The 24,207-nt window shown below is 47.6% G+C and overlaps 1 protein-coding gene across 2 annotated transcripts in view; it reads left to right on the forward strand.

Moving 5' to 3' along the window:
* Positions 1-24,207, forward strand: part of LOC138566330 (cyclic nucleotide-binding domain-containing protein 2-like) — a 479,732-nt gene that overhangs the window by 375,625 nt on the left and 79,900 nt on the right. For both annotated transcript variants that reach the window (XM_069643465.1, XM_069643466.1), the window contains one exon: positions 13,498-13,632. In XM_069643465.1, coding sequence (XP_069499566.1) covers positions 13,498-13,632 — 135 coding nt within the window. The remainder of the gene's footprint in view (positions 1-13,497; positions 13,633-24,207) is intronic.

The following is a 24,207-nucleotide window of genomic DNA, read 5'->3' on the forward strand; positions in this document are numbered from 1 at the left end:
AAACCCCTGCACTGTCCTAAATGCTTAAAATGGATTCACTAATTATGTACATTGAAGACTGGGTGCCCACATGTAGTCACCATGCTGAAAAAGGTCCCAGACGTTATGTATGTTTGGAGCTGCGATCCCACACATCATTGGCAGGATTAAAGTGGACCCAGGGACTGTGCACTGTGTTGCTTGTGGGAGCTCCCACCTCCCCTGTGTTTTAAAGTTTCCCTGATGTAGTTGCTGCCCTGTGATCACCTGCATGACCCAAAATGTATATTATGTAACGGTATTGTACGTGTTTGCCACTGAACTCACATTGCATCATGTCAGTGATTTAATGCTTAACCCTTAGCACGGGATGTTGTGACTTAAGTCCCTCATGGGCTTGTGCAATGTCACGTGGTGTGCGCACGGGGCACACACTATGTGATGCTTTCAACAAAAGGGGCACACGGCTTCCCGTGCGCCAGTTTCACACAAAACCAACAGACTCCTGTGCTCATGTAAATCAGGTGTGCAGGAGGGGGTCCGGCACTGCTGGCCCACTTAATCTTGCCTCTTTCCCCTTCCCGAATGCCTCTAGTCCCAAAAGAAATTCTCCCGCTTTTTGATCCATTTCGTAGGGGGCTCCAGTGAAGTTTGGCTTGTCATTTGTGCAGTATTCCAAGGGCCCTAAGAACGTCAACAAAGTAGAGGGCTGCAGTCACTAGAAAGTGGAGCTTTTCTGGAGATATAATCATGGGGGGGAAGCTTTGAGATGTAACACATGTTACATCTCGAATTGTGTGGGGACTGCTTCTAAGCAACTTTCACTCGCCTGATGTGCCCGACACTGCGAGCATAATCACGCTCTTGTTGGTGCTGCTGCCGCCGCGCTTCCTGGAGGAGGCGGAGACTGGACCACGTGACTTCTCACGTGACCGCAACTGGCCAGAAAAGACCGAGGCTGCCGCCCGTGCGCGGTTTTTCATTTCGAATTGTGTGGGGACTGCTTCTAAGCAACTTTCACTCGCCTGATGTGCCCGACACTGCGAGCATAATCACGCTCTTGTTGGTGCTGCTGCCGCTGCGCTTCCTGGAGGAGGCGGAGACTGGACCACGTGACTTCTCACGTGACCGCAACTGGCCAGAAAAGACCGAGGCTGCCGCCCGTGCGCGGTTTTTCATTTCGAATTGTGTGGGGACTGCTTCTAAGCAACTTTCACTCGCCTGATGTGCCCGACACTGCGAGCATAATCACGCTCTTGTTGGTGCTGCTGCCGCCGCGCTTCCTGGAGGAGGCGGAGACTGGACCACGTGACTTCTCACGTGACCGCAACTGGCCAGAAAAGACCGAGGCTACCACCCTTGTGGCGTGGAGCCCGCTGGCTGTTGTGCGGCTGTTTGGCGTGCTGTGCACGGGAACATCTATACGTGGAGGTACCTCTCTAATACTGAGTTCTTATTCTTATTCCTGACGACAAGTCAATTAAGCTCACATTTGCCATTTGATAAAGTATATATCATATCATACTATGAAGAGAGGCACTACTTCTTTAAAATCAGGAATGCCTGCGATTACTAAAAATCATGTCACTAATGTGGAGCAATCCCTTCTCAATCCTTCGTCCTATCCAACCAAGAAATGTCGTTTGAGCTCTACTCCTTGTGCAACTACAACTAAGCGTTCCGTAAAATCCAACACGGACCCTTCATTGCAAGTGGACATTCGCCCCTTTTTTTGTGATATGGATAACTTACATTCTAAAGCGAAGGGTCGGATGACTACATCTGATGAATTCATTGGTTCAGTTATTAAACCTGCCACAACGTACAATCATGGCACGATTACTTCTGTCTCTGAGACATGTGGTTCGCAAGACACTCCAGGAGCTTCGAGTGCACAAACTAATGGTGGCACTACAGGCACACCTATTGTCACATTTGCTAAGGAAAATGTCTCTTTAACAGATAGTATACTTTTAAACAATGTACTTACTGCAAAGACAATAGTGTCTGCAAACAATTCTGGTCTGCCCTTACTTGTTGCAAATGGTGCTAAAACTCCAATTTCTAGTGACTTGGCAGTAATAGACTTGGATACAAATGCTTCTTGTTTTACTGTGCACACTCTTTCGGATAACCTCTCTAAATCACCAATTATGTTCACAAATATTAGCGATTCTTACTCTGCTGAGAAAATATCATTTACTGCTCCCACCCCACGTAAAATTGCTCCTGATCCTTACTCTACAACGGAAGTAGTAAACACACAAAATAACATGGTCACTATTGCCTTGTCATCTATGAATACAGCTATTCTGTCTCTTACAAAGCTATTTGAAGCTTTGGCTTCTAAGGCAGATGTACACTCAGAGCAACTAAATCAGCTGCTATCTGGCCATCTTGATATAGTAAACAAATTAAACGATCCACACTTTCCATCTTGTCCACTTCCGCAGAAAAAATCTGTCAGCTCTCAAACTACTGTATGGTTTGATGGGCATCGCCAAACATACTCTATCTTACCCTACATAAGTAAGCCTATTGTGGATTTAACGGCTAGCTCCAAGGAGCAGTCGCCTGTCTCTACTATTCAGGAGAAAAAAACAAACTATGCCTTGTTTGGTAACACGGGGACAGAGACCTTACCCTTACAGCAAGGGATATCCAAGGGTGATCTTCGGAAGAAATCAAAAAATATCAAATCTGTCCCTAAACGACCTTCACAAACAAAAGCATTTGTTAAAAATATTACACTTCCCGTATCAAATTCTCAAATGGCTTCCAAGGCAATAACAAAAAAATATCTAATAATGTCCCAGTCTAAGTCAACTGGAGAAGCATTGGTGAAAAACAAACTTGTTCAGTCGTACAGTCCATTGAATGCCTTGGCTGAAGTAGTGCTGGAAGCAGAACAGGACTTACCTGTAAGTAATTTGAAAAAAAAAATGTCATCTCTACAATCCAAACAACTTACACAAGAACCGAATCCAATGGCTCAGCGACGAGAAATTAGACAGGCTGTTGATGACTACATGGCTTCTCAGCCGGTCTTAAAAAAGTTGGTACTACCAAACTGTGAACCCATTGTTCCGGATGTCAAAACATTGAGTCCGAACGTTAACTCCAGCTCTGGAAACTCTGGATCTCTGAATTTTTGTAAAATTCAAGGGCCAGGACAGCAAGTGAACGATGACACTAGGACAGTGCCTCACAAGGACAAAACACAAGAGGAAAATCTGTCTCGCTTGAATATTGAATCTCTGATTAAAACTACACTAGTCGAAATTCTTAACATTGATACCTCTGTAGCTGGAAAAGACCCCAAATTTGCGACTTTGAGAAATAAAACATCTATGGAGGCTAAAAATAATTCTGAATTGACACAAGGGAACTTGCGCCCTAGGAGACCTGCTGTCCATTCGCTATCTTTCAAATGCTGTCCTCTTCCGGCCACTCAGTATCACTTGAATCGCTCATCTATTTTAGCCATATTCAGTGAGTTCTCAGAGTTGGATGATATTGGCTCTATTGATATCGAACAAGTGGAATTCCCTGACCACTCTCAACGGTCTTCAGTAATACTGTGGATAAATTCTCGCATTGTAGTTAATACCATCTGGGCAGTTCGAGCAAAATTGCTTGAATTAGGCTTTATGGTTTCGGTACATTCTAGTACACCAGAATTCACTTCAGAAAAAAATACCCAGCATCATATACAACAATTTGCAAACCGTAACCCGAGTTGCAGTCCAGTAAAGTGCGCCTGCAATCAAAAGCAAATTCAGCGTTAGCATCAGGCAAACAACGAGGTCACCTTTTCCTTGATCAGCTGGAATTCCAGGGGGCATCGACATTTGATGAATAATCGACTTTACGATCTGTCGAAGCATGATGTCTTACTGATACAGGAATCTTGGCTAATGCATCTCCCATCTTGGGATAACTATGACATTTTGCTCATACCCGCTGAGAAGGGGATACATGGAAGGCCTACTTCTGGTCTTCTAATGGCCGTTAAACAAAATTCCACTCTTAGAGTTGAACCATGGTTTTTTCCTAATGCTTCTATTCAAATGTCAAGGCTTATTGGTCCCGATATGCATTGTGCACTTATCAATGTATATTGGAATGCCTTGAGCATTACAGATGATACATTTTTGGCCATTATAACCAACGCACTTGATCTCACTATTGTAGATGATAAAGTGGATTCTATTATCATTGCTGGAGACTTTAATCTCCACTGTCTTGGTAAGCCTCGAAGTACAGAGCTGAGTTGGTTGAACAAATGGCTGAACTTGGTTGAGGACAGAGGACTGTTCATGTTAAATGGTTCAATTGCTCCTGACATATCTGCAAGAGCAACATGGCAACGTGCTTTTAGTAAAGGAACCATTGACTATATTTATGTAGATAGCCGTATGTTAGATAGGGTTAAATCATTTCAAGTTATAGATGCAGAAGCAAGTGACCACAATATTCTTAACATGTCCTGGACTTCTAAGGTTCCCATGAGTTACGAAATGCCACAATGCTTAAGAGGCTCCATAAATGTGAACACAGCTCGGAACAGATTACATTGGACAGAAACCTCATTGGAAGCATTTAGACATTATTATGAGGCTCAACTTCAACATCAGTGTATGTTGGATCATAACCCTACAGTTATATATTACGAGCTAATGCAATTGTTTCAACCCGCTTCCATCATGCACACACAAAGACAACCACCTTATTTTCACACTTTTGATCACAAAATTAAAACTATGAAAGCTCTAGTTCGAGCAGAAAAAAGGGTGGCTTGTAAACTTAATGATAATGATCGAAAGAAAATGCTTACTCTGATTAAAACCAGGTATAGGAACTGGTTAAGAGGCAAGCGGGCTAAACTATATCAACAAGATGGTAGTAAGATGTTAAAAATATTGGCTAGCAAAAACTCGAAAGCATCATGGGAAATTATAAACCAGGCGACTGCAGGACATCAAGTTGCCATTCAGATGAATGGGGTGAGCGAGGGATATTGGGTACAATATTACTCTAACTTGTATGCTTCTCGTACCACTATAGTAGACAGCCTTGAGCCTTTACACCAGTCTGCTTTTGAGCTTAATTTTGACGAAGAAGACCTTTTATTCTTTATTAATAAAGCCAACTCTTCACGGGCCCCTGGGCCCGATGGGTTGTCTAACATGCACCTGAAGCAATTTCCTATAATTTGGGCCAAAATACTGTATTCTATTTTTGTGCACATACACAAGACCCAATGTATCCCGGCATCGTGGAAAAAGTCCATTGTTGTTCCCATATATAAAAACGGGGATCGATCCAACCCGGCTAGTTATCGCCCAATATCCTTGTTGGACGTACCGGGAAAAATCTTCTGTCGTCTAATTTTAAGAGATCTGCGTGTGTGGTCGACCAACAATCATGTGGCAGATCCTTTTCAATCTGGCTTTATTTCAGGAGTTGGTACTTTGCCTAACATCATGACTATTAACATGTTAAAATCTCAATACGCAGCACGGAAACAGTTTTTATACTTTGCTTTCATAGATTTCAGGTCAGCTTTTGATTCTATAAATAGGAGACTTATGTTCCAGAAGCTGCATCTCTTAGGTTGCCCTCCTTCTCTCTTAACTCTCATTGTACAGCTACATTCTAACACCTCCATGCGTGTAAGGTTAAATTTAGAGGGACTTCTATCATCTTCCTTCTTTACATACACGGGCCTTAAACAAGGCTGTATATTGGCCTCTTTCTTGTTCAATTTATTTATTCTTGATTTGGGTACGCTTTTCTCTAAGGTGTCTTCTGATGCCCCTGAGTTAGGGGGTCAGCGTATAGGATGGTTACTATACGCTGATGACTTAGTCCTAATATCACAGACCCCAAAAGGATTACAAAACCTATTAACTGCACTGTCGACTTATGTTGAAGATAATTATCTAACTATAAACTTTGATAAATCTCAGATTTTGATGTGCAATCCTCATGTTAATAGAAAATCCACTTACTTCTCCTGGTTTATTGGTAATGAACCTTTGAAAACTGTTTTAGAATACAAATATTTGGGCCTGATGGTACAGAATACAATAAATGACAAGCTTTACTTACCCAATTTACAGTCTAAATTAGCTAACTTGACCTCTCAAGCAAGAATCTTGAACTTCAAGTATGGCAAATTCACTTTAAAACACCTTTTGCTATTTTACGAACAAAAGGTTATACCTATATTACTATATGCTGCAGAATCCAAGCTTTGTCTTAGTGATAAAATATGGAATAAGCTCGAAGCTACGTTTTGGAAGAGAGTTTTACGCTTACCAAATTGTGTTCCCATGCCCATATTAAGATTCGAACTTGGCTTGAATTCAATGGCTTCTAGAGTCAAATGGCGGATGTGTGTTTTTTTCCGCAAATGTTTATTGGGCCTAGGAATGAACAATATACTAAGCACTGTAGCATGTTACCTGATCGCTTCTACTTATTTTTATCCACGCACATGGCGTAATTATGTGATTGATATTTTGCTCGCAGCTAATATATCAATCCCTCTTTTACTTGAAAATCCTGTACGGGCAAAGATAAAATTTTATCAATGGACATGGATTCTTAATCAATCAGCATGCCTGAAATATAAAGACTTTGACAGACGTATTTTTGGTCATAAACTTTTGGGTTATGCTGCGCCTTATCTGTTGAAATGCCCCTCCACCGACATAAGGAACAAATACCTACGGTTTAGGTTGAATCTGTTTCCAACTAGGGAAGTCCTTGTGAGGTGGCATCTGATTCCAAGCAACTTGGACTATTGTCGCTTTTGTGGAATAATTGATGAAAAGGAGACATTGCAACATTTGATCATTATCTGTAGTGGCCTGCATCAATAACGGTCCAAATTTTTTTCAAACTTAATGAATTTTTACAGCCAAAAAGATGATATGCAAATTTGGGAAGCAGTATGTGCCGACATGAAATTTTCTACAATCAAATCATTAGTGCAATTTCTTGATGCAATCTTACCTGCTTTAACTAAGTAATGTGGAGCTATTTTATAAGCATTGAGTTAGATCTATTCATTAATTGATTCAAAACTTTTACACTGTCTTAATTGTAATTTTATAGAAGAATTGATATATTTAGTTGCATATCTGTTGTTCTCATTTTGTTTTTCTTTCCTTTTTTTGAAAAGTTGAATTATTCAGCTAAATCAAAATAAATAAATTAAAAAAAAAAGTAACACATGTCTGTGAACTTAAAAATAGTCATCAAGGAGTTGGGTGGAAGTATGTGTTGAGTGCCAAAGGTGGCTTCTTCCTTTCGATTTTTGGGTTGCTTGAGCCACACTTCGTCCCCTGGCTGCATTGGGTTCTCACAAGCTCTTCTCTTCCTGTCAGTGACTTCCTTTGTTTTTGTCTTGCTTGCTTCATCATGTGCTCTCGCTTCCTGTTCCAGATTCGTCGGTTCTTGCGGTCTCGGATCCTCTGGTAGTCTCATGGTGATTGGCCTACGGAAGAGCAGGTCCGCGGGGCATACGCCCGTCGTGGTGTGAGGTGTGTGTCTATATTCCCTGAGCAGTTGGTTGAGTGCCTGTTCGAATGGTTTGTTTTGGATGTGAGCATTTTGCAGGGTCCTCTTGATGTTGGCCATGAATCTTTCGACCATGCCGTTTGCTTGGGGCCAGCGCGGGGTTATTCGTCGATGTTGAAATCCCATGTAGTTTGCAAATCTTTGGAACTCGTGGCTTATAAACGTGGGGCCGTTATCTGATTTGATAACCCTGGGAATGCGTATGCTGATAGCATTCGGTCGAGTGCTGGTATGACGCTTGATGTTGCACTGCTTTCCACGACTTGTGCGTCCGGATACCGTGAGTGTTCATCCATGAGCACGACCACGTGAGTTCCGTCACTTAGTGGTCCAAATAGATCTACAGCGAGTTCCTCCCACACTCTGTTAGGTAGCGGTGACATCTGTAAGGGGTTCGGGTGTGGGGGTGGAGCTACCTGTGCGCAAATGTGGCAGCCTCCTACCACGGTTTCAACTAGGTGGTCAAGCTGTGGAAACCATACTTTTTGGCGAAGTAGACATTTCGTGGCAGCTACGCCTCGGTGTCCTTCATGGGCCAGGTGTATTGTTCTTTCTCGGAGAGTTCTCGGGACAACTACCTTGCAGCCTTTTAGTATTATGTTGTTCTCTCCTATCGTTAGTTCCTCTCGGACTTGGTCAAGCCATTTGACATCTTCCTGTGTCGTGTCCGTTTCTGCCCTTGCCTGCTGTCTCATGAGGGTCATTCTGTTTGTCTGTAGGCAGTGTCTTACGATCCGGAGGCAGGGTCTGCCTCTGATTGCGCTGACAATTCCGCCCATCCCACTGGCAATGGTTGTAGGTGGTGTATGACGTAGTTAATGTACGCATCTGCTATGGACGGCTGAAATGCGGTTGAGGCCGTCGGGTGACGGGAGAGGTAATCAGCAGGGTTTTCTTCTTTCCCAGGGCAGTGTATTATTGTGAATTTGTAGTCCTGTAACCTTAGACCCCATCTTGCAATTCTCTGCGGCATCCAGGCTTTGGGATTTCCGTAGATGGTGAGTAGTGCTTGGTGATCTGTAACTATCGTGAATTCTTTTCCGAACAGAAAAAGATAAAAATACTTGCATGCCCATACTACTGCCAGGCTTTCTTTTTCTGCTTGCGAGTATGCCCGTTCCGTGTTCGTCAGGCTTCTGCTGGCGTATGCTACGATGTGGGTGGTGTGCTGATCTGCTGGGTCCTTTTGAGGAAGTATGGCGCCTAGTCCCACCGGGCTGGCATCCACGATTATCTTGGTGTCCCGGCTGGCGTCGAAATATGCCATGTCTTCTGCTTGTGATATGGCACTTCGGATTGCTTCAAACGCCTCTTGGCACTCCTTTGACCATATGAATGGGGTGTCTTTGCACGTGAGCAGGCGTAAGGGGTTGCTCACGGTGGCATAGTCTTTCAGTTATCTCGAGCAGTAACTGGCCAACCCCAGAAACGACCGCAGGTCCGTGGTGGTCACGGGAGGGGTGGCTGAGCTGAGTGCCTTGACTTTTTCCAGATCTGGTCTCATTTCTTTGTCTGAGAAAATGTGTCCGAAGAATCTGAGTGATCCCTTGGAGAACTCGCATTTGGATTTGTTTAAGGTTAGTCCTGCTTCCTCTAGTGCCTGACACACTTTGTGTAATGCTATGTCATATTCTTCTTGCGTTTTGCCATATACTAGGACATCATCTGAGTAATTTAAACAGTTTGGGACATGTCGGATTACTTTGTGAATTTCCTCTTGAAATATTTCGGCGGCTGGGGATATGCCAAAACTGAGTCTTTTATATTGAAAAAGGCCAAGGTGGGTTACGAACGTGGTGATATATCGGGATTCAGGCGCGATTTCAATTTGATGGTACCCCTTTGTCAAGTCTAATTTCGAAAAGATTCTCGCTCCATGGAGGAGGTGTATCATGTCCGTGATTCTGGGTGCCTGGTGTCTCTCTCTCTCAATGGCAGCGTTGGCTCTGCGTATGTCAACACACAGGCGTTTGGACCCGTCCGGTGACTTTTTGGGGACGATGGGCGATACCCAGGGTGTGGGTCCTGATACAGGTTCAATTACATTCATCTTCATCAGCTTGTCGAGTTCCTCTTCTACTTGCCTTTGGATATTGAACGGGATCCCCCTGTAATGCTGGGCCACCGGTTTGATGAGTGGATTTATGTGGAGATGGACCTTTCTGTTTTTGAGTTTCCCCAGGCCTGCAAATAGTTTCGGGAAGGATTGCTCAATTGCTTCTGGTTTGCTGAAATATTTGTGTGCCATCAGTTGGTATAAGATGTGTACCAGTCCCATGTCCACAGCTGTTCTGAAACTCAAGATGCATCCGATGTTGACCTCGGTTTTCAGAATGTGTAGCTAGATCTTTGCCGTGTGTTCTTTGTGAGTGCACCAGGCTGTGATCGTGCCTTTGCACGGCAACAGTGTTGTGGAGCCATATGGGTAGATGTCCACCGCCGCTTTCTTGACTCTTGGTTGTGGTGCGAGTGCCGCGTAAGCTTGTTCGTCAATGATGTTGACCGTGGCTCCGGTGTCTATCAGGAATCTGAGCGGGGTGTTGTTGACTTGTAGTGTTAGTACTGGGCTGTGTTGGGTGGCTGCCGTGTTGTCACGTATGGCCCACACGTAGCCCTTCTTTCTTTGATAGTCTTCCGACGACGGGGTGTCACTGCTGATGGGGGATCGTGTCTCAACGTATCTCACGAAACGCCTTCTGTGAGAGCGTCTGGTGTCCTCGGATGATCGTCTGTCCTCCTTCGTGCAGCGGCTCTTGCGGTCATTGTCCTCTCTCCTCGTGGACTTCCGGTCGCTCTCCCCTCTGTATCTGGGAGGACCCTGGCGGGTGTATCGGCGCCTGTCTTCGGTTCGGGGTTTGCCTGACGTGTGTGAAGGTGCATTTTTGCACGTGGCTCTGTAGTGATCCATGCCCCCACATGCGGCGCACTTCTGGCCTAGGGCCGGGCACTCCCCTTTATGGGGGTATTCATATCCGCATTTGTAGCAGGTGGCCTCATGGTGTTTGTCTCCTGGGGTAGGGTTGGAGTAGAGTTTGTTGATTGTTCCTGAGGTCTCGCCGTGTTGTAGCAGTGACACTTTCCCCAGATTGTCTAGTTGTGAGTCCACAGCGGCTTCCATGCGCGCCAGTGCTAGGATTTCCTCCAGAGATCTCTGTTTTTGTAGGAGTTGTTTGCGGAATGGTTGTGAGAGGCATCCTGCAATCACTTGGGATCTAAGTGCTTCTTCGTTTGAGTATTTGTGGAATTCACAATGTTTCAGTTTCATGCGAAGGGGCATCACGAAGTTGTCTATGGACTCACCTTTTTCTTGTCTGGTCGTGTGAAAGATGTGACGTTCATAATCAACATTTGTGTGAGGTGCAAAATAGTCCGACAGTTTAGCATGTAATTCGCTGTATGTGACCGTGTGAACGTTGAGTAGCTCACCTGCGATGTCTCTCACCGCCGGTCCCACTGCCATAAACAATGTGTTCTTTAGTCTGGCGTCATCCGTTAATCCTATGGCGCCCGTGTAGTTCTTGAAGTCTCTGACCCATATGGTCCAGTGGGGTCCCAAATTTGAGGTGTCTCTTATTTCAAATGGGGGTGGCATGTGGAGGACCTGAGATGCGCCTCCTTCATTTTGTGCAGGCTGGTAGTTTCCTTGTGCGGCCTCCGTTCCCCCTGAAGATGCTTCGGCAGCTGCTGCTGTCCCTGACGATGAGGCTGGGTTGCTCCCCGTGTGTCCGACATTGTAGCCGGTGGTTTTGGGTTCCGTGTGCTGGAGGTAGGTGGTCGCTGCCTTTTTGTGGTGTGTCTCGTTGTGTGCCCTTCTTATTATGGTGTAGATGAATGGGCTTGCGCGCTTGGTGAGTATCCCTCCTTGCCTTTGTGGGCTGGGGCTTGGCCTTTCTGCCCCGTGTTGGTAGGTCTCACTAGGTGCTCTGCACGTGCCTTACGTCTGCCTTGAGAAGCATGTGAGGAGATTCAGGGCATGGGCGGTGCTTACCCGTGTGAGGCCTTGACTTGCTTGGCCCTCCTGACATGATGCTTCATCTGTTGTGCGTGTTATACGGGCGCATACGGCCACGCTGGGTCGACAGGCGTGGGTGTGGTGCTCCCAGGCTCCTTCCTTCTGCTGTCCGTGCCTGCCCTCCTTGCTGGGCCCCCCGGTGACTGTAAGCGCTTCCTTGTGATGGGGAGCGAGCGCGCCTGGCGTGAGCACGGTGTCACTGGGCTCCTCCCCCCGGTCGTGCTGTGCGTCTTTGTTCTCCTAGGCGTCTTATTCTCGCGGCAGCCGTCCGCGTCCCGAGGTGCGCCGACGTGCTAACTGCTCGGCTGCAGGCCTCGGTGTGCTGCGGGTGGGTCGTTCCCGCTCGTCGCCAATGTTGAGTGCCTCGACCGTGGTCACACACACATACCGATACGCAGGAGCCAGCTCTATAAAACACAACCTGCTTTATTGTAACACAGGCGGCAACTGCCGCAACGTTCCCTTCGCCCTCCCCTTCCCTTGACATCACTTCCTGCACATCTCTTGTCGGGGCCGCAACGTCGGCCCGCCCACACAACGATGTGGACCCACTGACAGTATGGGATGGGCAAGGTATGTCCCCAGCATCTGCTACAACCTATGGCCTTCCCCTCTTCCTCTCCCTCCTTCATGCTCTGAGTTCCTATTCCCCCGATTCCTATTCATCCCCTCACCCTGTTTCTTCCTCGCTCTCTCTCGCTCCCTCTACTCCCACCATTTCATCTCTTCTTTCCCTCCCGTCTTCTCATGTTCCTCTCCCACCTACCACCAGTACATACTGACTCCTACTACTCCCTCACTTACTTTCATCCTTCACTCTACTCCTTTCACTACTCCACTCACTCCCCAGTCTTTCTCTACCCTGCCTCTCTCACGCTCACCATTTCCCTCTACAAGCTTGCATTTCCTCCACTCCTATTCACTAACCCATACACTCTCATAATCAAAGCTACACTCTTTCCACTAGGCACCACCCTCACACTTAATACCGGACCTGCACTATAATCCAGCTGCTTGACAGATTTCTCAACACTCCTCTTCTGGTCTCTCGGTCCTCCTGTACTCCTCCGAATCCCATGCAAACATCACACACACTGCTATCTTTACATACTTTTTGTACATGGCTCTTCCTAGTTTTCCTTCTTCTTATCCTAACCCCATTGGCTATGCGCTCTACTTGAATTTGCTGTCCAATCATTATCTGTCTTTTTCTCCTAGGATGGGTCTGTCAATTTCGAAGACATATAAGCCCCCTTTAGTCAGCCCCTTTTTGCTCCATGCCAAATTCAACAGTCTCTGTAATGGCCCCCGCTGGCAATTGGGTTGGCGTATAACTGTTGCCACGCTGCAGTGAGTGTTTCTTCTAGTCTCTTGACTAGTGGTGGTTTATTGGACATTGCCGGGTTGATATTGGTGGTCTTCTGCATTTCACTGAGCTTGTCTGATCCAGCAATGCATTCTGGTCTGGGTATTCCTAAAAGGAAACACATACAATTCTGGTCATAATGGAGAGTGCAAGGCATTGCGTAATTGAAAGTAGTACCACTCATGGCATTCATGGTATGCTCAGGGGGTTTTCATGGACTCCCACACCCAATCTCTTGGGTAGGACTGTCTCTGCAATTCTCACTTGTAGGCCTCCTAGCCCTGGCTGGAGGGGTACCCGTTTCCCCTCTGACAGGGTCAAGCCTCTGACCATCACTCACACGTATGAAAAATATTACATACAATAATAATAATGAGAAACTGACTAGTGTGATTTACAGAAAATAAAATGATAGAACCAGTCAAATCCACCTCACAGGTTCAATAGCAAATGGGAGGGGGAAACGATGAACGGACGCATTGGATTTTGATGATATGCAGATGAAGTGCCATCTATGTTTTGATCTACACTGTATGTTATGTTTCTCCAGGGTCTGTCGGATGTCCTTTTTAAAGATCAGTCCAGCCTGTGCGTCGTGAGCAACGGAGTGGAGTGTCTGAAAATATCCAAGAGGTTTTACTTGGACCATGTTCCGGAGGAAGTTATTGAAAAACTGCGCCGGCATGTAAGGCACTATCCCCGATTCAGCAATAACGTTCCATATCTACCCCCACTACATACCCATCTTCCAGCTCGTATCTGCTATTGCCAACAATCTTTCCACTTTCTTCCTGCTTTTGCGCTATCCATCTGCTGTTCTACAAAAATGTTTTTCTAACCTCTTTTGGATTTGTATGTTGGATTTTCCTGAAAATTTTTGGATGCCATGGTAATCTTCGAGCTTTCAATAACGTGTCATATTCAATGCAAATGTAGCTTCCAGCATTTTATATAAACTGCATCTCGTATAATGGTCTAATGAGTTCCAGAGAAAATGAACAAGCTACTTTCTCACAAAGGTTAATTTCAGGACCGTGGGTGCATGAAAGCAGAGCTCATTTAGAAAATGCTTTGCAGAACCCCTCTGCCAAATATGACATCAGCATCGCAATTACTGCCCACACAGGAGACCTACATACCTCAAACTTAAAAAGTAATCAATTAGTGCCAGCAAGAAATGTGGAGCAGCCCGGGTTTGAATCGCAGTGCCGCGATTAGCGACTGTGCTCTGGCATGAATTGCGAGTAAAAAACAAAAAATGTAAAAAACCTTTAAAATAAATACTTATTATATATCGTAAAGAAAACAATGTGGGTTCGCTGATCAGCTAATAAAGTAAGACAGTCTAACACAAAATACGCCTATTAATGCAGTTGTCTTTATTTCTTTTGAGCTTTACTTCTTCAAAATTAGGGCTATTAAGCTGTTTCTGTTTTGCAATGTAACATGCAAACAAGGTAGTCCAGTATTTGAACCAGAAGAAAGCGGTGTAAACTCTTTTTACACCATCGATTAAAAGAGTATGGGCATGAGAGAGGGGAAAGGTATGGAGAAGAGAAGGGAGGAGTAAGTGTACCCATAAAACATGTATCTAACTAATCTATCGGACATATGAAATTTAAGAAATTCAGGCCAAATTATTTCAAGCTTGTGAAGACTAGAACTTCTTTTATATTAAGCTTCTTTTAATAAAGCTTTTCTGAGACCGTGTATGCAATATACTGTCACTAATGGCCCTAAAAACAGAAATGGGGATGAATCCATTTAAAGAAAAAAAGTAGTTGCTAAAGTGGTATTGGCCTAGTGATATATACACTGTAAGGCGAATCCGTTAGAAACACTTGATGTGTGATCATTCTTCGAATAAAACTAATTATGCAAAAGTTCCTTTAAAAGAAATGCTATCAGGACTCTGGGCTTAGAGTCTCTTCCATTGATATGGAATATTAATGCTATTGAAAAGCTCTCACAGGACAAGTCTGCGGTGTTGAGCAACGCAGGTGCGCAGGAGACACTGCCAGACAAAATGTAGCACGTTTGCTACGTCCACGCTTCCAAGCCTATGTAATCCGAGGTTTGAACCCTCTGTGGCAAAGCCCTCGTAGGACAATTCCACAGTGTTGAGCGACGCAGGTGTTTGGCGGCAAAGGGGTCTGCGGCATAGACAGTTGATGCGGACGACTCACTCGCCTGTCTGCGGCCGCCAGGTAAGAAGTTGTGGGGAGTTAGCTTGCTCTGCACTTCTTAGCCCTTCTGACCTGTGTCCTTCTCCCATGACTTGCATCCCCCCTCTGCCCGTGTCCCTAGGCCGGATGCGTCCCCTTCCCTGTTGATTCCTTCCCACGTGGTTGCATGGCACTCTTCCTTGCGTTGCACTCTCTCGCCTCTTCCATCTTGTCTACCCACCTGCGCGTCCTCTGCCCACGTGGTTCCCTCGCAATCCTTGATAGTGTGTCTCCTCGCCCCTTCCATACTTGGCTATGCTCACGCCTGCGCGTCTTCTGCCCGTGTGATTCCCTTGTAATCCTTGATCGTGTGTGCTCTGCGCCCCTTCCATCCTTGGTTCGTCAAACCTATGCGTCTTCTGCGCATCCCCTGACTATCCTGTCCTTCTTGCTAGGTCTGGTAGGAAGAAGTTCAAAAAGGATATCCTCCCTATCGCTGATAGCTACACCGACATCCTCTTTGTCGTTCCTTCGCCAGACCTATGGACTCCACATATGGTCTCTGTGCTCTCTCCTTTTTCCTCCTCTCCCATTAATGATGGCACCTGGTGGGAGGCCCTCCTGGCCCCCTTCCACTCCTCTAAGACCATCATAAATGTTTACCTAAATGGCACCATCCTGGTCCAAGGCACCTCTTTTACAGACGCTTCCCGCGCCTCATCAACTTCCTTTCTTCTCCTGCTGTCCCATCTTTCCCTTCTACGGCTCCTTTGCCTCCCAACTCTGCCACCTCTCTGGTACCTTCATCCTCCTCCTTCCTCTTCTGCCCACCCTCTGCTCCTTCTACACTTCTGCAGAGCTTACCTCTGACCTGCACCCCTCCACTGAAGTCTTTCAAGGGTGGAAACCTTCTCCACATTGCCATGCTCAACTCTCGCTCAGCTATCAAACACTCCTCCAACATCTGCTGTCTCCGGGAAGAACTCGACCTTGATGTTTTCGGTTTTACCGAGACATGGTTCACGGTCAGATCGGTCACGTGTTTTGACCCACTCCTCTCTGATGGCTACAAGATACTCTCCACGCCCAGATCCAACCATCCCGGTGGGGTTGTAGCCTTGATCTTCCCGGAGTGGATGCCTGCCTCTATCATTCCTAGGCAGATCTACTCCTCCTTTGAATGCCTTCTCTCTCTCTCTCTCTCTCTCTCTCTCTCTCTCTCTCTCTCCCCCTACTCCTTTGATTACCTTCTCTGTCCCCACTTCTCAGTTGAATGCCTTCTCTCTCTATCTCTTCCCCCCTCCTAGTGGGCAGACCGCTCCTCCTCCCTCCTGGCCTCGACCACTCAACTCCTTCTCCTCGGAGACCTCAGCATCCACTTGGATGCTTCCTGTCCCTCTTCTGGACTCTTTTGCAACCTCTGTTATTCTCTTTCTCTCTCTATTCTTCCCTCTGGCCCAACTCACTCTGCACGGCACAGCCTGGATGTTCTGATCTCCTCAGACCTACCCCTCTCACCACTCCTCTCTCCTGGAGGGTCACTTTATTTTCTCTCTCTCTCTCTCTCTCTCTCTCTCTCTCTCTCTCTCTCTCTCTGTCTCTCTCTCTCTCTCTTTCTCTCTCTCTCTCTTCTCTTCCTCTCTCTCTTCCTCCCTCCTTCTCCCTCTGCCTCCCTCTCCCTCTCTCTCCCCCCCACCCCACTTCAACCCCTGCACTGCCACCCACATTCTCAGTCATCCGACCCATGAAGCGTGTGTCAGCTGAGGCTTTTGTTGCCACTTTTTCTCCCCCTCCTGCACCTCTGGCTGACTTGAATCCTGACAGCCCTTTCCAACGTCCATTCTTCTATCTCTGACACTCTTGATGTACTTGCCACTGTCATGAGGATCTGCGTGAAGCCCAAAGCCAAGTGCAACTCTTGGTACAGACTCAGATCTCGTCACCCTTAAACGCAAGTGTATGGTGGCTGAGAGGAAATGGCGGCCATCTTGTGCACCCTCTAACAAACTGGCCTGCCACCTGCTCCAGAGCCAGTACAGACTCTCTGTCCTCACTAAGAAGAAAGCTCATATGCTACCGTCTCTACCTCTCATGTCCCCTCCAAGGCCCTCTGCAAGGACCTGGTTTCACATTTTATCAAAAAGAACCAGGACATCCTGTCCACCCTCTCTTCCTCTCCTCCTCCTTCCTCTACCTTTTCCTCTGCCTCTGGCCTTCCTTTGGCCGCCTCTCCTCCTCCGGTCTCTTCCTTTCCTTTGTTCATCCCTGACAAGGTTTCTAGAGAAGTCTGATCTATGAAAGTCTTGTCAAAACAGGTTCTTCCCTGTTCATCCAGAACCATCAAGGACCACATTGATACCCTTGCACCAGCCTTGGTCAACTTCTGCAACCACTCTTTTGCCACTGGAACCTTCCCTTCCCCCCTGAAGCACTCCCCTGTGCACCCTCTTCTTAAGAAACTCTCAGCCGTCCCCTCCTCTCAGGCTAACTATTGCTCAATCTCCATTACTCCTTTTCTGGGCAAACTTTTGGAAAAGCTGGCCATCTGCCATCTTAACCATTCACACTGAATCTGTTTGTTGTCCCCATGACCCCATGACCACCAGTCTGGCTTCAGAGCGTCCAGAAGCATAGAAACTGCACACCTGAACATCCGTGAAGATCTGCACTCAAACCTTGATACTAACCACCCTTCTGTCCTCATCCTTCTCGATCTCTTCTGCTTTTGATACGGTCAACCATGCCATCCTGCTCAAGCAGCTCTGTGATAACATGGGTATCACTGATCATGCCCTGGCCTGGGTGACCTCCTTTCTCTCCGACTAACCTTCTCAGGTCCAACTTGGGTCCTTCTTTTCCTATCTCTCTCTCTACCTGAGGTGTTCCCCAGGGTTCTAATCTTGCTCCCTGGCTGTTCAACCAATACCTGGCACCTCTCGCCCACCACATAGCTGCTCTCTGCTCCAACTTTCAGTGCTATGCGGATGACACTCAGTTCGCTTTTAGGCTCCCCTCAGCCGCCTCTTCCCCCTCTCTCATCCCGAATTGTCTGTCCGCAATTCAGGAGTGGTGTGCCGCCAATGATCTCTGCCTTAATGCCAGAAAGATTGAGATTCTCCTCATTGGCTCACCAGCACCTTCCTTTCCTGTCAATCTCTGGCCGCTCACTCTGGGCCCTCTTCCTGCTCCCACCTGTGAGGATAAGAACCTCAGGGCCTTCTTCGACTCCACACTCTCCTTCCCTCCTCACATCTTTGACGTCTCAAAGAAGTCTAACTACCAACTGCACGGTTATAAAGTGACTTCCAGGCTTCCTGGGATTACTTATATGTTTATTACAAGTACTTAAGTCACAGTTACATGAAGTTATATACATAAGTGGACAGGACATAACACTGGCTCCCATAACCCAGGCTGTGGAGCTCTAACTCGCTGGGTGTGGAATCCTTGGGTAAACATTTCGACATTCACAAGGCAACACTCCACATGACATTACCAGCTTTCACATGCAGAGACAAGCACATCACATATATAATCAAGGATAGGCAACCCCTACCGCGTAGACCCGGGGGAGCAAATGAACAAAAAGCCAAAAGGAGAGCATGGGTCACGCAGGGCTAACCGCTAGAATAATCAAGCGAAAATTTAAACCGTAAGTAAAGGAGCCCAATGAGGGGATAGGCCAGGTCAAGGATAGTATAAAAATGGCATACCTTTATTGTTTACATATCAAATCACATAACACGTGGTACTAAAAACAACATAAAAACAAACTATTAATATTGAATATATACAGATAAAGTGCATGGCAACCAATTCACTAACCACCCTGCAGTACAAAAGGTTTACACATTTTTCACTACTGTTTACTAGCCTGGGTGATGGGAGCCAGTGTTATGTCCTTTCCACTTATGTATATAACTTCATATAACTGTGACTTAAGTACTTGTAATAAACATTACAAACACACTCAGGCACAATATAACACATCTCCTTCCTTTACTGATTCACACTGCACCCGCACAGATACATCAAATAGACACAACATATCTCCCTTCTTCTCAAACGTCAACACACACGGACAAGCACATCACAATACATCTCCTCCTTCCTTTACTGATAAACATTACAAACACACTCAGGCACGATATAACAGGCACCTCCTCAGAGGTCTTCTCCCTTTCCTCACTTTCCCCCAGGAGCTCACTGTCTCCAGAGCTCCGGTTCTCTCTAGGCTGGAATACTGCAACAGCCTCTTTCTAAATCTACCCGCCTCTACTCTCTGTCCGCTTCAACTCGTCCAGAACAGGACAGTAAGACTTGTCGTTGGCCTCAAGCCCAGGGATTGTATCTCTCCAGCCCTGAAATCTCTCCATTGGCTCCCAGTGGCATCAAGGGGCCTGTGACCGCAATACCTCCAACTCTCTCTACGAAAATATCTTCCTACTCGAGCTCTTTGTTCGTCCACATCCAACTCCTTGAGGGTCAGTCACTTCTCCAAGCAACGAGTTGGGGGTAGATCTCTTTTTTCAGCTGGTGCCTCCCTCTGGAACAGCCTCCCTGCCTCTGTGAAACTTGAGACAAACCATCTCTGCTTCTGGAAGCACCTCAAGACCTTCCTCTTTGCTTCTGCCTTCTCTCTTCCTCTCCCCAGCTGATATCCTGTCTGATACATGCACTGGTCACCTGGCTACCCTCTGGATTTGGTCCCAGGTCCCCTGCCCATCCAGCTGCATAGACACACTGCCTCCTGGCACCCCCTGCACCTGTGGTCTGTATCTGCAACCCTACAGGCCCCTTTCCTGCACTTATTAGACACCAGTTGTCTGCACTTCTAACACCTGCACTTGTCACTTGTTGGCTACACTACTTCTTTGTGTTGATTCCTTGTCCTGCACTTTCCATCTCCCACACCCCCTACCCTGGCACTTCTCCCCTCCACGCTCCCCTGCACTTGCGCAATCATCAATGTCACTAGGCCTACTAAGATCGTTGTTTTTTGTGCTCCCTTTGTTTTCCCTCCCTTGCCTTGTTGTGCCTTGAAACACTTGTTTATAGGCATCTTATAAATGCCATACCATATATCATTCTCCGTGACCATGCATAAGGAACAAATTACTTACCTGTAACTATTGTTCTCCAGCATGGGTCTGGCATGGATTCTCATGAATATTCCCTATCGTCAGACCGGGAATCCTCGGTACAACAAAAAAACAGTTTCACTTTCACTTACAAACTGTCTTTCTCCTTTAAACCAATCACTAAACTCTGGGTTATACCGCCCCCAGCCAATGACTGCCCTCTCCCTAAGCCCCTCCTCTTGCAGCCACCTTCAGATTTGGTAAGCACGTAAAGTGGCAGTATGACTACGAAGAGCGACAGAGAGGACGGCGGGCAGGTTTGCATGTTAATCCATGCAAGACCCATGCTGGAGAACAATTGTTATAGGTAAATAACTTGTTCCTTCTCCAGCATGGGGTCTGGCATGGATTCATATGCTCATGAATAAAGAATACATAGCACTACAACATTATACAACCACAGGAGGTGGCAAGGCTCAACAGAAGCAATTACTCTTACCTCCAGAACAGGCACACCTTCAAACAAACAGGTTGCGTAGCACTGCCTGGCCGACCCTGGACTCCTCCCTGGAATTCCTGTCGATGCAGTAGAATCTCGTGAAGGTGTACGTGGACCTCCACCTAGCAGCGCTGCAGATGTCCAGCAGGGGCACACCAGACAGGAAAGTCGACGTCGCAGCAATTGCTGTGGTGGAATGGGCTCTCGGACAGCCGGGCAGCGGTCGGTTTTCCAACTGATGATAGTGTGTGATACAGCCAGAGAGCCACCTGGAGACAAGGCCTTCCCATGGTTCACGGGACCGAAGTTCATGAATAGTTGAGACGTCTTCCGGAAACTCTTTGTGCGTGCCACATAGAACTTCAGAGCATGAGCCACATCCAGCGAATGCAAAGTCCTTTCAGCCGGCGACGAAGGTTTCGGAAAGAACACAGGCAACCCCAAAGGCTTGTTGAGGTGGAATTCCGACAGAACCTTTGGCATGAAGGAGGGATGCATCCGCAGCACCACCCATGTGTCGTGAAAAGTCAGATAAGGCTGGTTGCAGGTTAGGGCCTGGATCTCACCCACCCTCCTAGCAGACGTGATGGCCACGAGGAAAGCCATTTTCCACGAGAGAATTTGAGAAGGGCCTGATGCATAAGCTTGAAGGGGAGTCCGATGAACCTCCTCAGCACCACGTTGAGTTCCCATGCCAGGGCAGGCACCTTCACCGGCGGGAACGATCAAAACAGTCCTTTGAGGAACTCCTTGACGAGACGGTGGGTCCAAAGAGAAGACCGTCCTGGAGATCTGGTGTAGCGGGAGATAGCCGCCAGATGCACCTTCATGGAGGCTTGCGACAGCCCCGCCTTGGCCAAAAACAACAAGTACAGAAGAATCTGTGGGCCGTGACCCTCAGAGGGTTGATCTTCTGCGACCAGCATCATGTAGCGAAACGCTTACACTTGTAGCTGTAGCACTTCAATGACGCTCTGGCCCTGGCATGGACATCCCTGCAGTCTGCCAGCAACTCGTACGCTCCAAAATAGAAGGCTGCAGGAGCCAAGCCTTCAGGTTCAGTGATCCTGGGTTGTGATGCAGGATTGCGCTTTCTTCTCTGGTGAGCAGATCCATGACCACTGGCAGCTTGACTGAAGGTGACGTTGATAGGTTGAGAAGGTCCGGGTACCAAATCTGCCTTGGCCACGCTGGGGCGAGGAGGATCCTCCTGCATCAGCACTGTTTGAGTTAATTAATGACTCACAGCAGGAGAGGCAACGGAGGGAATGCGTACAGGAAAGGAAAACGCGTTCCCCATGCTCGTCGGCTGATGGAACCTGCTGGCGAATCTCTGGCATTTGTAATTCGTCATTGTCGCAAACAGATTGATCTGGGGTCTGCCCTATTTGAGGAAGAGGCTGTTCACTTGATCCTGTTGAAGCTCCAACTCGTGACAAGAGCGCAGCTCCCTGATGAGGGAGTCGGCGATGGTGTTGACTCCTGCCAGGTGGAAATGAATTAGGAAAATCTCCTGGGCGATGGCCCAGGGCCACGCGCTGGCGATCTGGTTTCCCTCTGCTTCCTGATGTAGAACATCATGGTGGTATTGTCCATGACGACCCTCACCACCTTGCCCTTGAGGGATGGAAGGAACAACTTGAGGACCCAGAACACTGCCCGCAGCTCCAGGACATTGATGTGGAGATCCCTCTCCTCTGGCAGCCACAGGCCTCTGGCGTGGAGACTTCTGGTGTGGGCTCCCCAGCCCTCCAGGGAAATATCTGTGGTGACCGTCTCCTGGTACGGGAGGCTCTGGAAATGCCCCACCACCTTATTGCTAGACGGAACTCCTCATTGAGAGTAATTTTGTCTGCAAAGCTTCTGGACACCTGAATCCACAGAGCGTCCAGGAATTCCTGAAGGGGTCACATCCGCAACCTGCAGAGTCGGATCAAGTAAATGCACAATATCATGCCGAGTAGAGACTTGATGGTCTGCATCTGCTTGTCCGAGGGAGATGCCAGGCAGGAGACCATGTTGAGTCTGGCCCCCAGGAAGAGTGCGTTCTGCAATGGTATCAAGCAGGACTTTGGATAGTTGATGGAGAACCCCAAATCCATTAGCAGCCGGACGGTCCTCTCCCTGTGTTCGATGGCCAGTTCTCTTGACCTGGCCCGGATGAGTCAGTCATCGAGGTATGGGTACCCGTGTATCCCCTGTATCCACTGTAGATGCAGGTGGGCTAGCACTGGTGCCAGGCACTTTGTAAACACCCCTATGCGCCGACTTCAGTCCGAAGGGGAGGGCCTTGAATTGATAGTGCTTTCCCTGCACTATGAAGCACAAGAATTTCCCATGTTTTCCGCGATTTGGGACATGGAAGTAAGCGTCCTCCAGATCCAGCGACATCAGAAAGTCTCCTTCCTCCAGTTGGCCGAGCATGTGCTGTAACGTGACCATCCTGAATTTCTGGGACTTGAGATATTTGTGTCCAGCAACCATCGGTCGGTGGAGATCTTTTTCCAGTCGCTGACAAAGCCCGCCAGCCGGCCTCCCAAAGGGGTACAAAGGTGGGGGGCCCCCGACACCCTGGCCGGTTCAATCTTGCTTCAGGGCCAGCGTGCCGCCTTGGGAGCGACCACAACATCGGCCACCTCACCCAAAAGCCTTGGAATGGCCCCTGTAGGCCTCCTGGGTCGTGGATCGAGAAGGCTGGTGGTACGAATAGGATCCCCCGCAGAAGCCCTTCGAAGACCTGCCGGATTTCCCTCATGAGGCACGAAAGGAAGGACAATGCTGCTGAATCATGCCAAAGGCAGGGGGCGTCTCTGTGTCGGTCTTTATGGCCTGCAACGATTAGTTGAAGTTGATGGCTTTCAACCAGCCACGACGACGGATGCAGAGGCTGTTCCCCATCTGTCGGAACCCTGTGTCTGCGATGTCCAGGGCCACAGTGATGGCATGGTTCAGTGCCACCTCTCCCTCCTGGAGGATCTCCAGTGCCTAGACCAGCTTGTCGTCTGGCAGAAACTCTAGCAGCGGGGCCATCTCATACCACAACTTCCTGTCGTATCTGGCCAGGACTGCAAGTGAGTAAACTGCCTTGACTGTCGTTGCCACCGAGTAGATCACTTTCCTACCCATGGCATATTACTTATTCTCTTCACTGTTCATAGGCTGAAGACAAGGGTTTAGATGACTTCTTTCTTGCTGCCGCTGAGACCACTGAGTCCATAGAAGGCTGAGCACGTAGGCACTTGGGTGCGAACTCCGGCACCCAGTACTTTTTCTCCAGCCTATCCCTCTTCACCAGGGCTGAGGCTGGGTTTTTCATCAACACCAGGCCCTCGTCACAAACGTCGTCCAGGAGATGCACCGCCAGAATGGTCTTCCTTTTGACTTCACGCCATTGGTAAAGGAAACCTTCCTTCTTGGTCTCTTCTGGCATCAGCTGGAAGAGCTCCCACACTCTGGCTACCATGGCATGGAATGACACCACTTTGTCTGGGGGAGAAGCCCTTGGCGGCAGAGAA

This window comes from Ambystoma mexicanum, chromosome 2p (genome assembly GCF_040938575.1).
Source record: "Ambystoma mexicanum isolate Mex_15411 chromosome 2p, UKY_AmexF1_1, whole genome shotgun sequence".
Classification (NCBI taxonomy): domain Eukaryota; kingdom Metazoa; phylum Chordata; class Amphibia; order Caudata; family Ambystomatidae; genus Ambystoma; species Ambystoma mexicanum.